This window comes from Rhinoderma darwinii, chromosome 1 (assembly GCF_050947455.1).
Source record: "Rhinoderma darwinii isolate aRhiDar2 chromosome 1, aRhiDar2.hap1, whole genome shotgun sequence".
Lineage (NCBI taxonomy): Eukaryota > Metazoa > Chordata > Amphibia > Anura > Rhinodermatidae > Rhinoderma > Rhinoderma darwinii.
The window spans coordinates 527,399,537-527,414,067 of NC_134687.1; the positions used below are offsets into that span (position 1 = coordinate 527,399,537).

The following is a 14,531-nucleotide window of genomic DNA, read 5'->3' on the forward strand; positions in this document are numbered from 1 at the left end:
TACCCCAATATTGTGCTATATAAAGAGCTATGGAAGTTGATGATTCTATATAAATAATACAAATTTACTCTCCACCTGAAGCCGTTGTCCCTGATGGCGTATATATATATATCACAGTATGAGCATATCCGGTTCTCAGTACAAACAGATTGGCTGACACAGACACACAGGTAATTGTAACAACATGACTAATAATGAGTATTCACACCAATAATGTGCTGCTGCCGCTGTAATATTATATATACAGTTCTACTATACCTGGTGAAGAGCAACATCAGTGACCCAATAGTTGCCATCGATATCGACTGTTAACCCATGGGGCAAATAAAATCTGCAATATAACAGGTAGAAATGTTGTTTTTATTATAGCCGAAGAACATAACGGATTTCAAAATTCATTAATAATGACTAGACAAAGATAATTTAATACATTTCAATGCAATTAAAGACATTTTAACAAGAGATTCGCCGCTGTAATGGGTCAAGAAAGCAGCTGGAATCAGGACACATCAATTTTAGGAATTTGCTAAACTAACTGATGACTGAATAAGAAAAAGAGCAGATGTGGAGGTTTAGATATCAGTCTGCGGGAGCATACAAAGACAAAGAAATATATTGGGAGGTAAAAAAAAAAGGCTAATATATAATAGAGGAAAAATTAGGATGTGAGAGAGGTGTACTTTAAAATATATGTCCAAGATTATATTCAGAGTTCTGAAAACAAAAGAAATTATTTTTGTTGGGGTTCTCTAACCTACAGAGGGGAGCCCTTTAATTTACCAGAGTGTTAGTAAAACAAGTGATATATGAGGAATTAAATCAGTCTACAAAGCTCAGAGAACCAAGATAAAGGACCCTGGCTCAAATTGTTATGGATAATATAGAGGAGACATCCAGAAATTATAACAACATTGATATGTATAGGTCAATCTTAGAGCAGGGTTCTAATAACACCGTTCTAGTAATGGGAACGTTGCTTTCCTAAACCACTGACGGCTTTCATTTACAATATTGAACAGTTCCTTGAATACTGCATTTCCATGGAAATCGTCATGCAAAAATAGTCCTTCCGGAAATGTTGGTGAACGGTAAGATGCAATTCCCAGTAAAATATTTGTAGCGGCCCAGCACGTTTTTCATCCAGCTACTATTTGGTTAAAGTCTGGAGCGTTAGAAACTCTGCCCACCCAATAGACACATGCATTGTATTTTCAGTTAAAATTCTTATCACATCAAAATTTTCACATATTACGGACTCTCGATGATCGTGCCTATCAAGATACAGGTGGCATTACATGGCAATTGATGGAAATATTGCATCTCCCATATGAAGTCAAAATATTGATAATTGCTATATAAGGACATGCTGTGGTTACAGATGGCTGCAGAAGAGGGCATATGTGGTCAGAATATTTTTACAATCATATAGAGATTATCAAGGAACAACGCAGTTTTGAGAACATTGGGGCAGATGTACTAATACTGTCTAAATCTCAGACAGCATTAGACCAGAAAGTCTAAAGATGCAGCAAATTTATCACAGTGGCGAATGCTTTCGAATAAATTTGGCGCATCTTGCTAGACATACTAGATACTTTTCACTTCCTTATACCAACTCTAGGTTGGCTTAGTTTTCGTTTGGCAAATGTTGGCACTTTTTATGCCACATCCCCTTTGTCGCTAAGCTACAACCCCCTCTTTAGACACTTATGAGTGTTTGGTAAGGCACAAACATCTGTTCTTAAATTAGTCTAAAACGAAATTGGCGCATTTTTCAGCACATTCTAGACGCAGATCCTACAAACAGCCTTCACAGTGGAATCAACATTTCACTGCTGTGGAAGGATTCCTGCTTTATATTTATACAAGAACAGATCACCATCAACGTACAGGTTCTTGCCAGTAGACTGCAGAATTGCAGAGCTGTTGGGATCAACCACAAGTATGGTGCTTTCTTCAATAGGTCCAATTCCTCTTTGCTGATAAACAAACTTCCTGTCAAATGAGCTGTAACCAAAATAAGCAAAATTAAACAACTGAAAACACAAAGTAAAAAAAAACACCAAAAAATAAAAAAGTATCCTGCAATTTGGATTATCTGTAGCAATACAGTAACATATCAAGGTGGAAAAAAAGACAGGTCCATCAAACTTAAAGGCTACGTACACCTTTGACAATATGTATGTATGTATATATATATATATATATATATATATATATATATACCGTTCAAAAGTTTAGGGTCACTTAGAAATCTCCTTATTTTTTGAAAGAAAAGCAGTGTCTTTTTCAATGAAGATAACATTAAATTAATCAGAAATACACGCTATACATTGTTAATGTGCTAAATGACTATTCTAGCTGCAAACGTCTGGTTTTTAATGCAATATCTACATAGGTGTTGTGGGGGTTTAGCATCAGGAGAAGTTGGTACAGCGGTTTCTTAGTAGCCAGAGACAGGGACACCGTGCATTAAAGTTCATAACAGGGCTTTGCCTGTGTTTTATTCTTGTCAAAGAAACAGCCTCTTGTACAACAAGGCAAAATACAAAATAAATCCTGCTCGTCTGAGCACTAACTAAACAAGATATTATCTAACTATACCAAGTGCCTTCCTACCAGACACTGGACACAAAGTAACACATAGACTACAGGCTACTCCAGACTTAGTAGTCTCCGGTCTGAGTCAGGGGTGAGACTGAAACACACTGAGTCTGCACCTTTTTATACACAGGCTGCAGGTGCAGCTAATTGAGCAGCAGCCTTGTCCTACAAACAGAGATGGACTAGGGATTGGGGAACCCACCCTGCTCTTCCCCAATCCAACTCCAGGCCCTTTTTCCGACTTTTCCTTAAGCCGAGATTGGAAAGCTAGAGCTTTCTATTGCAAAAAATACTCATTCCCTGGAGCCTAGGATACATATGACAGGATTCTAGGGGAAATGTACCTTCCCTCAATGACTTTACCCGTCACGGTCTCACAGTGTATAGATGCCCATTTCCAGCAACCATCACTCCAGTGTTCTAATGGTACATTGTGTTTGCTAACTGTGTTAGAAGGCTAATGGATGATTAGAAAACACTTGAAAACCCTTGTGCAATTATGTTAGCACCGCTGTAAACAGTTTTGCTGTTTAGAGGAGCTATAAAACGGACCTTCCTTTGAGCTAGTTGAGAATCTGGAGCATTACATTTGTGGGTTCGATTAAACTCTCAAAATGGCTAGAAAAAGAGAGCTTTCATGTGAAACTCGACAGTCTATTCTTGTTCTTAGAAATGAAGGGTATTCCATACGAGAAATTGCCAAGAAACTGAAGATTTCCTACAACGGTGTGTACTACTCCCTTCAGAGGACAGCACAAATAGGCTCTAACCAGAGTAGAAAGAGAAGTGGGAGGCCCCGCTGCACAACTGAGCAACAAGATAAGTACATTAGAGTCTCTAGTTTGAGAAATAGACGCCTGACAGGTCCTCAACTGGCAGCTTCATTAAATAGTACCCGCAAAACGCCAGTGTTAACGTCTACAGTGAAGAGGCGACTCTGGGATGCTGGCCTTCAGGGCAGAGTGGCAAAGAAAAAACCATATCTGAGACTGGCTAATAAAAGGAAAAGATTAATATGGGCAAAAGCACACAGACATTGGACAGAGGAAGATTGGAAAAAAGTGTTATGGACAGACGAATCGAAGTTTGAGGTGTTTGGATCACACAGAAGAACATTTGCGAGACGCAGAACAACTGAAAAGATGCTGGAAGAGTGCCTGACGCCATCCGTCAAGCATGGTGGAGGTAATGTGATGGTCTGGGGTTGCTTTGGTGCTGGTAAAGTGGGAGATTTGTACAAGGTAAAAGGGATTTTGAATAAGGAAGGTTATCACTCCATTTTGCAACGCCATGCCATACCCTGTGGACAGCGCTTGATTGGAGCCAATTTCATCCTACAACAGGACAATGACCCAAAGCACACCTCCAAATTATTCAAGAACTATTTAGGGAAGAAGCAGGCAGCTGGTATTCTATCTGTAATGGAGTGGCCAGCGCAGTCACCAGATCTCAACCCCATAGAGCTGTTGTGGGAGCAGCTTGACCGTATGGTACGCAAGAAGGGCCCATCAAGCCAATGCAACTTGTGGGAGGGGCTTCTGGAAGCATGGGGTGAAATTTCTCCCGATTACCTCAGCAAATTAACAGCTAGAATGCCAAAGGTCTGCAATGCTGTAATTGCTGCAAATGGAGCATTCTTTGACGAAAGCAAAGTTTGAAGGAGAAAATTATTATTTTAAATAAAAATCATTATTTCTAACCTTGTCAATGTCTTGACTATATTTTCTAGTCATTTTGCAACTCATTTGATAAATATAAGTGTGAGTTTTCATGGAAAACACAAAATTCCTTCAGATTCCAAATATGACAATCAGAATAGATCCCCCGGATCAACGACCTATCGCCAGAATCTAGTACACGTAGCTTGTGATATTATACCTTCAAGAAGGGCATCCAGACTGCCAAATGACATTCAGTACTTCTACATTAATAGTACAAAGAGTAACACGTTTCCCCTCTTGACGCTTGTAATATGAAAGGCCACTGCTGCAATTCTATATTTATACACCAGAGGGGGCAAACGTCAAAGTTTTAGAACTCTAGTCTAGACACTTTTTTTTTTTTTTTTAAACATTAGAAAAGCAGATAAAGGAGAATAAAGTTGGCAGCTACAGTTATATAGGGGGTGCAGATTTGAGAGTCATGCTTGGACCCGGTTTTTCAATTTTGGCCATGAGCCGTGTCTGGTACTGCCAAAAAACTAGTGTGCCTGAGGCACAATGAAACCTAATTCCCAAACTACTACATAGATGAAAGTAAAATTTAACTTTTAATGATATGCTTTCGTCTGGTACTGCAGCTCAGATGAATGGGAATCCGCTGAAATACCAGACATGTCCAAAAGAGGCGATGTTTCTGAAAAAGTGTACACCATTTTCTCTAATCTCAGACAACTGCTTTATGTGAATCCAGAATACCCTATTTTTCAGAAACATTAGGGTTAAACCATTGGAGCATTATTGACAGCTACGAGTTTTCCGCTTACATATATATGCGAGATGCAATATATGTATAAAGTCTATACAATAATGGAGCCAGCGGTTGTATTTTCACTGTTGAACATACTTTCTGTTTTTGCAGTTACTTACTTTCCATCCCAAACATGGTCACCTCTGTGAAAAATAACCAAGTTGTTGTCGGGATCCAGAGCTAGCCCGGACACCTGCCCTATTTTCAAGTTTACTCCAGGCCAGTCAACAACTTCCTCAAAATGATAACCTAAAAAGGCAAAACAGAATGAATGTGAATAGGCATCACATTATATATCAACATTTTATAATGTACTGGGCCTGAGCTGCAGATCATGCTGAAAAACAGTCAAATTAGATTAGATTAGTCAAGTTACCATTAGTCCACAATATTTGCCAATCCAACATGGCACCTTACATTCTAATATAAAGATTATATGCAGTGGGGCTACACACTGTATAGTCCGGATAAAAATTCAACACACTGACTCCAGGAAAAGTTCCTCACATCCCCAATATCACGGAGGTTACATGTGGTAGATGAAGTATCAGAACACACTTGATTTCTCTGCTGCCGGGTCTCCCAGCCTTCACATCACCTTCAACATGACCGTTGCCCTTCCGTTCAGGGGTTCCGTCGGAGGTTTGTATCGGGTTAACCAGTCAACAGAAAGGCAAATGGAAACCTAAGCTTCAGTTTCCCTCACCATTGATCTCAATGGTGACGGAAACCTAGCTAATGATTTCCGTTGGTCACCGTTGTAGACTGCGCTATTTGTTCAGTCAAGAACAACGGAACCCTGTCACAGCGGTGACCAACGGAAATCATCACCGTGATATTGGATATGTGAGGAACTTTTCCTGGAGTCAGTGTGTTGAATTTTTATCTGGACTATACAGTGTGTAGCCCCACTGCATATAATCTTTATATATGTATTTCTGAGTGGATTGTTGGAATTTATTCACTGCATTTGGGTGCTCCACTCAATACAGTTAGTGCGAACCATATGTCAGTACATTATATATTCCATAATACATACATTCCTAAATTCTAATTGGGTGTTTATAATTTCCATCATACAGTGTTATTTTCTTTTAATACGTATAGTCAGAATATCAGGCAATAATGGGACCTGATAGGTGTCGGACTATCTAATGTTCTTTATTATTGGAAGGGCAAAACATCAATTGTAAGGATGTAAATGTCGCAAAATAAAATGGTAAACACAAAATCTGCTACTATCACTTTTCAGATCGGAGAAATTCTCTCGCCACAGGCTTGGGCTTCTTGACCTGTGAAAATCCACATTATACTGCAGTTCTGTGTTGGAAACAAATGCTGGATTATCAATCTTGCTAGATTATTGGGTGTCAGACTGAAAGGAATGTTTCTGTATGTAATGTCTGGTTTTGTTTTTTTTTACTAGGAGGCCACCACCGCTTACAAGGATAATCACATGCTGCGTTTCATAAAAAGAAAATCCATTTTACCATGTGAATGCATTTTTTTAATCCCTTCTTTTACATAGCCATATCATGGTGGCACCTCTGTTGATGCATACACTTGTACAGGGATTGAACGGAGAGATAGAGAACTAGAGGGGAATTTGAACCTGCATACCAATGCCGTTCAGAATCCCTGGAAAGCCGACGATCTCTATGTGCACTGTAATGGAAGTCATTAGAGATTTTACCGAGCATCGGTTACCCATGTATGCGACAAAGAAATACCTTAAAATACGGAGACTTCCCACAAAAGCGCAATTCATGCTCATTATCATGGAAGCTCAGTCTATCTTTGTAAGGTTTAGGGTATGTTCACACGGCCTATTTTCAGCCGTTTTTCAGGCTCTAAACGCCCCGAAAAACGGCTGAAAATACAGAGGCTCAACGCCTCCAAACATCTGCCCATTGATTTCAATGGGAAAAAACGCATTCCATTCCCACGGGGCGTTTTTTACTCGGCCGTTTTGAAAAACGGTGTGTAAAAAAACGCTCCGTAAAAAAGAAGTGCATGTCACTTCTTGAGACGTTTTTTGGAGCAATTTTCATTGGGTCAATAGAAAAACGGCTCCAAAAACGGCCGCGACAAACGCCTCATAAAACAGTTTGTGGTTTCAAAAAACAGCTGAACATCAGAGGCTGTTTTTCTTTGAAAACAGCTCCGTATTTTACAGCTGTTTTTAGTCTAGCGTGTGAACATACCCTTAGGCCTCTTTCACACAGCAGTATTTTGGTCAGTATTCTGTATCAGTATTTGAAAGCCAAAACCAGGAGTGGAACCTACACAGAGAAAGTATAATGGGGAGCTTTGCACCTGTTCTGTGTTTTGGACCCACTCCCGGCTTTGGTTTACAAATACTGACCAAAATATTGCCATGTGCAAGTGGTCTTAAACAGCGGATAATCCTTGATTAAAAAAGTTCTACAATGTTCTCAAACTTTGTTTCAATTCCTCCCCATTTTCGAGATATTGGTTTGTTGAACATTGCAGTTTACATTCAGAGGAAGCAAACCTGTTCACAGCTAGTCCGGATCTCACCAGAGAAGTGGATATAAAGGATTCCAGTCTAGACAACGCTCTGTGAGCCAAATACATAAGCAGCAGCTGTGCAAGTCTCTCTGGTAGTTTGCTACTATGGGTCAGTCCACAATCCAGGCTGTTTAGCTTGCAGAGCATTGCCTAGACTGGATACAATTGTATCCTTTTTCAGCTGCGAGTAGGACCACCTATGTACTGCTTTGCAGCCTGTGAAAGTAATCAAAGTTATTCACTGACAGCAAACAAGTATATCTTGACAATGCTAATGAATTGAAACACAAAAGTATATTAAAAAGTTGGAGAACATTTCTTTACACATGAATCAAGTTTATTTACAAAAACAGAAAAACCCTTTATTCACAGTATGAGTTTTTAAAGTATTAGAAACATATGGCTGCTTTCTTCCAGAAACAGCGTCACATCCATTTACTTGAATGGACACGACCCATGGACACAAGTATAAGAAGTTTTTCCTAATGTGAAGGACTACAAGCACTGACGAGACAAGCGTGGTGAGCCTGCTTATTGAATTTCTTCTATTTCTTCCATGGACAAGAGTGGTGCGGTTTCTGGATGAACGCATCCATGATTTTTTTTTTTTTTATCCTCTCTAACCCTTTTTAATCTTCACGGTTTATGTGGAAGGGAACTGCGAGTGCCCTTTGGATGAAGAGAGGTGATATTTTTATGGTCCTTTGGGGGTATTCTAGAGATCTAATCTTGATTCGTAGTTCAAAAGAACATTTATAGAAAATCTTTCATTTGTATTTTAGGCTGTACTTTAAAAATAGACTGGAAAGAAATAAAACCTTATAATATATATATTCATATTGCACCATGGGCACATACTGGGCAGATAAAGACAAATGTGAAGACATGATAATTAGAATTGACTGTTAATTTAAGTGACTGAATGGTCATTAGAACATTTCAAGACTTTCAGCTATAAATCAAAATGGCACAAGCCGAGTGCCAAGTGAGTTGGAAGAGTGTGTTAGAACATGACTGCTGTACTATTCATTGCCCTGTGAGTGCCGCGTGAGCCAGTTATCGCTGTTATATTTGTGTCTGATAAATTAGTTCACACTATAATTATCTCTAGTCTCGGCCAATTGTTCTACCATGCCAAGTAATTGTCCTACATGGAATAATAGCCTTTATAGTGGAACACCATATAAAAGCACATTAAAATGGGTTTCAAAGGAGAGTAACTCTACAACACATGCTAATAATGTAATATAAAGCATTTTATAACTTCTAGAAACAAGTAAATGTTCTGCATCCACTACAGAGGTTCCTCTACTCGCAACAACTGCTCTTAGAAAATAAAGCAGAAAATTACGGTGCGCTTCTCACAATGTATAGCACCCTCTGCAGCCTTCCCCTTGTCCCTCCATGGGTGTTCTCGTCTCAACCCACAGCACTGCGAATGGCGAATTAACATATACATAGATATATGAATACATACTGTTCAATGTATTTATAAGTAATTTCGCCCTTTAGCAGCTCGCTTCTCCCATGACCGCCTATAGGTAAATCTAGCCTTGACCAGGGAGTAAGCAAAAGTTCAAGTTTATAAAGATAACATTGGTATAGCGGATACCTCATACCAAACTGGCAAAACAGCAGATTTATGGACACAATACAACATATATTTCAACCAAGAGGGCAATATTCAGATTTCTTTGTAAGAGAAAATAGTTGGAAGTGACAAGCCAGGAGGTGGTGACTGACTCTTTTAGAAAATATGTGTATAGGTTCAGACAGCACCAGATACGTGGAAGGATGGGGTTTTGCACGGATAGGGGCCCAACCCAAATATGAGTATAACAGAGTATCCGGCACATCAATTTTGAAACAAAGGTATTTTTATTTTGTTTTCAATGCCAGTGGCAGGCAGAGTGCGAGATCTTGGTCTAAGTGACCTTCATCAGGCAGTGAGCTGTGCTGGAAAACTGCATAGACTAGCGCTAGTGGTGCTGATAGCGCCATGACATAGCGGCCAGCCGCTATCAGCACCACTAGCGCTCGTCTATGCAGTTTTCCAGCACAGCTCAGTGCCTGATGAAGGTCACTTAGACCGAAACGTCGCACTCTGCCACTGGCATTAAAAACAAAAACAAAATACCTTTGTTTCAAAATTGGTGTGCCGGATACTGTTTTATACTCATATTTTAGAAAATGTTATTTCCTTTAAATATTTTCTTTCCAAAAACCAAGTATGTGGACAACCCTTATTCAGCCACACTTCTTGCTAACAGGTGAATATAAACAAGCATGCAGCCATGAAATTAACAGACAAACAATAGCAGTCAAATGGGTTGTAATGAAGAGCGTATTTACGGTCATAGGATGCCACGTTCCCAACAGAGCTGCTCTGTTCAACCGCAAGTGCTGTAACGGAGGTGGAAATGTCTAGAGAAAGCAACACCTCAGTGTAGTCCATAATAGGTCAGAGAATATGAGCGCTGTAGTGCAGAACATAGTCAGTCCTCGGCTGCATTATTGACTCTTTATTTTCAAATTCTCTGGAGGTTACATTAGGTCAAGTCGTAGGAAATTGCACGGGTGGCTGTCCGTGGCTGTCAAGCGTCAGCTGAGGTGGTGTATAGCACGTCACTATTTCACTCTGGAGCAACGAACGTAGGTCTGACAGAAATTTGGGATGTGGCATGCTCGAATATACAGTGCCAAATGTAAAGTTTGGTAGAACAACAACAGCATGGGTCCGTTGCATTAGACTCCTAACATTGTCAAAAGTTTAAGAAAGGTCCATTTACTGTTTGGCCTGACCCATCCATTTTATCAACCTTGCTTTGTGCAAAGGGCTTGCAGTAACTTCATTGTCTTACAAAAAGCCTTAACCTCAAGCCCAACAAACAATTTTGATATGATTTGAAATGCCGTTGTTACGCCGTAGGCCAAGCACTATCAAGCACATAAAAAGCCTCGACTCACTCTTTTTGCTCCATGGATCTGAACCCCCTCATATTTATGCTTGCTGCACTAGCGTGCGTAAATTTGGAAGCTATAAAAATCTAGGACTTTGGCAATAGCGCCTTCATTTGCATATACAATAGTACCTTCATTTGCGTATATAATAGCTCCTACCTTTATTTGCATATATAATAGCGCCATTATTTGCATATACAATAGCGCCTTCATTTGCATATATAATAGCACCTACCTTTATTTGCATATATAATAGCGCCATTATTTGCACATACATTAGTGACTTAATTTGCATATAGGCGCAAAAGTCCAGGGCTTAGCGCTCTGGATGCAAACATGTATGCTCAATAGAATTAGGAGCTCCCAAGCTCACTTTGTTTAAGCCTGTATCTCCATGGAAACTCTTAGCCAATCAGCAAGGACCCTTCCTCTGCACAATTAGAAATTCCACATCAGCTTCTCTTGTCTCAAAGTCCTCTCCATTTAGCAAACCCGTTTACCAAGCAGAATTAGTACTCATTAACCTAACCAATTAAGGTTATTTGCCGGATATTTGTAGTTTACAGCAGACACAATAAAGTGCCATGACTGCTTAAACGGCCAAAGTTTCACAAATGCCTTGGTCATTGATTAAGCAATATATTTAAAGTGAAACTCCAGGCTAATTTTTATAATTAATAACTACCAGAGTCGTGCAAAACACCATGGCTGTTCGTTTTTTCACTTTGGTCCCACAAATGCAAGTTTCCATGGTGCGGTGTACACTATAGGTCCTTAACACCACATGCAATAACAAAATGGCTGCATAATACTGGGCTGTACAGGAGAGGTTGCCAAAATTAAGCCAACTTCTGACATCACTTCCTGCTCTGCAGCTATTGGTTGAAGCTGCACAACACAGACACTGAAGGGGGCGTCATTTCGGCAAGGTCTTCTGTACAGCAACCATTTTCTTCTGAACATGCAGCCATTTTGATATTTCCTGTGGTTTTATGGGCCTATAGTGTACAGAGCACCTTGGGAACTTGCATTTGAGGGACCAGAGGGATAAAAATATTGGTCCTGGTATGTTACATGACCCTAGTAGCTCCATTTGACTAATAAGCTACACCAAATACAATGGCAGAGCGGTGTATACACAGTGGTTACAAACCTACAAACTACTGACACCCATTAGTGACAATTTAATTTGTACGTTCTATTTTCATTACTGTACTGAGCTTGCCAACAAAACAAAAATGAATTCCAACTTAAATTGAAATCTGTCCTTCCAACCAGATACTATTAGCCCCAGTTTTCATGGAGTCCTAACAATTATTATATTTATATAGAAGTACCAAAAATGCAGAACAGCAGCCACACTGTTGCCTGGGCCTCATTTTCTAGCTCCTATCACATACGCTGTACACAGAATACATAAAACACGCACTCAGTGTTACCAAGGAAACCCTCCGTGTCCCTAGAAAATTACTGCTTGAAAATAGAGCTGAAAAATAAACTGTAGACTTTTAACATATGCCAGTAATGAATCCCAACAAAGAAATAATAATCTGGTGCTGGAAGAAATATTTTCATACTTGACGATCCATTTATAAAATGTTGTATTAGTCACGGGTGAATCTGGAGGAAATGAGACGGCTCTTTTTACTTCTTATAATTATTCAGCTTGTTGGCATTACATCCAGGAAAACATGGTAGAAAAATGTATCTGACAGTTCATAAATCATATTGTGTAATGCACTAGAGATAATTACACTAAAAGCAGCCATTTCCATTGCAGCATTCAGAAATAAAGTGCTCGAGCGATCCGGTGTCCTAAACAAAACTCTAACACTTCATATACATTTAGTAGCGGTGGCGCGGCAGAGAGCCACATCACTATGGCAGCTAAAATACATTAATATGTGCAGACAGGGCCAAGACGAGGGGTAGGTGAAGTTGGTGGTCTCCTAGGGCTCCATTAGGGGAGCACTATTTATGTATGAGAAAAAAAAACAAACAATGCTCTACCTTTAATTTCTTTGTACAACAGATTGGATGCTGCGTCCAATCTGCTGGTAAAGCTGTAGGCTCTGGGGTCCGATGAGCACTTCCGTTTAGTTTAATTGAGTGAATGATTGTCCATCCGACAACTATCATGCTGCATTTCAGGGACCAAGGGTGGGGTGATGCATTCTGAACCCCCTGCCTTGAGCACCAAGAGTGCATTTTTTTTTAGTCTCCTCTCTTTTTTCCTATCGACATGTAAGGTAGCACCATGCCACATAAATGCCAGGGCATGCGGATACGGAATATTAATATATAAGTTCCAGGTCTTAAAAAAAACCTCACAGCTATATCCCGCATAAAGTAAATGGGATTATTTCAAATCTCGTTTACTATTAAAGCATATCTGGCCATTACATAATAAACCACAGTCTGATCCCTAAGAATCAATTCAGGAACAGATCTTTGAATGGAAGAATGAACTACTTCTTAAACCTTTGTCATCAGTTTCTGATTTTGGTTAGAAAAACAAAAACAGAAAGAAGGGTAGACCTATATAATACTAATGAGAATGATGTATTATGTAAGACTATAGTGAAAAAAATGTAATAAAAAAAAAAAAGATCTTGTATATAATTAGATAAGGTATGCAAAGTATCTAGTGAGCAAAAGTAAACCTAGATCGAAAACTCGCCTAAAATATACAATTCACAGCAAACTTGGATACTATGCTACACAAATAAAATCAAGGTAATTGTAATTACCTAATACACTTTAGGTGATCTAATGCGTCAAAGGGTAAAAGGGTTAAATCGTTAGGATATACCATAACTTCATGGTTTGTGGGGGTCTGACACCGCCACCAATACAAAAAACAAAAAGGCCTAGACCTGCACCACATTGGTTTCGGAAGTGTGGTGCAGGTCTAGGCCTTTTTGTTTTCTGATGTAGTGATTGTGGATGTCCAAGCGATAGCCTTGCGATACGGCATAACTTCCATGTTAGAAAAACCATTTAAAACACCCTGTGCAAAATGCACATGAAAATAAAGCCTTGTGTTTTTTGTGCAGAAGGTGTGTGTTTCCACAACATGAAAGAACTCCAATTCCCTTAGGCCTAATGCACACGACTAAGGTTTTTCACTGTCCGCAAATATGGATCTGACGGCTACGGGTACACATCCGTAGCCGCCCACAATTGCGGAAGAGCCCATAGATTTCTATGGGGGAGTCCGTGCCGCAATTGCAGACAAAAATAGGACATGTTCTATAATTTGCAGATCCTTTTTACGGCCTGGACACGCATCCATAAATATACGGAAAGGTGTCCGTGGCCAATAGAAATGAATGAGTCTGCAATTTCCCCCGTAATTACAAATGAAAATTACGGTCGTGTGCATGGGGCCTCAATGTGTAACATCTGTGTTTACATCATGCAGCGCTGTTTTGTCCAGCAAAGTGACGGAAACCCGACGGAACCCATTAAAGCTAATATGTTCCGTCAAGAACTGTTGATGTCCATCATTTGACAGATCCGAACGCTTCCATTATTTTAGTTTTTCAGTTCCTATGACTGAACAGAATAAGGGAAATAGGAGCGCAGATGTGAACAGAGCTAACATCTGGTTCGGTATTTCATGTGACATGTCAGAAGTTTGGATTGGTGGGGGTCCAAGCACGGAGACCCCCACCAATCGCTAGAACGAAGCAGCTGAAGCACTCGTGTGCGCGTTCAGCTGCTTTGTTTCTGTTCGGCTTTTTCCGGAAAGCCGATTTATCGAAGTACGAGCTCATAGACTTTGTATTGAGTCTATACACGATACATTTATTTCCGGAAAAAGCCGAACGGACACGAAGCAGCTGAGCGCTCACACGAACACTTCAACTGCTTCATTCTAGAGATTGGTGGGGGTCTCAGTGCTATCACGTCAGAAGTTTGTTGAATGTTTAGCTACCCTTTTAATCAGATAAATACCACAC

General features: G+C 39.8%; 1 protein-coding gene across 8 annotated transcripts in view; it reads right to left on the bottom strand.

Moving 5' to 3' along the window:
* Nucleotides 1–14,531, bottom strand: part of PAM (peptidylglycine alpha-amidating monooxygenase) — a 223,999-nt gene that overhangs the window by 27,307 nt on the left and 182,161 nt on the right. For all 8 annotated transcript variants that reach the window (XM_075836954.1, XM_075836992.1, XM_075836985.1 and 5 more), the window contains 3 exons: nt 5,193–5,322; nt 1,891–2,007; nt 259–331 (listed from right to left, as the gene is read on the bottom strand). In XM_075836954.1, coding sequence (XP_075693069.1) covers nt 259–331; nt 1,891–2,007; nt 5,193–5,322 — 320 coding nt within the window. The remainder of the gene's footprint in view (nt 1–258; nt 332–1,890; nt 2,008–5,192; nt 5,323–14,531) is intronic.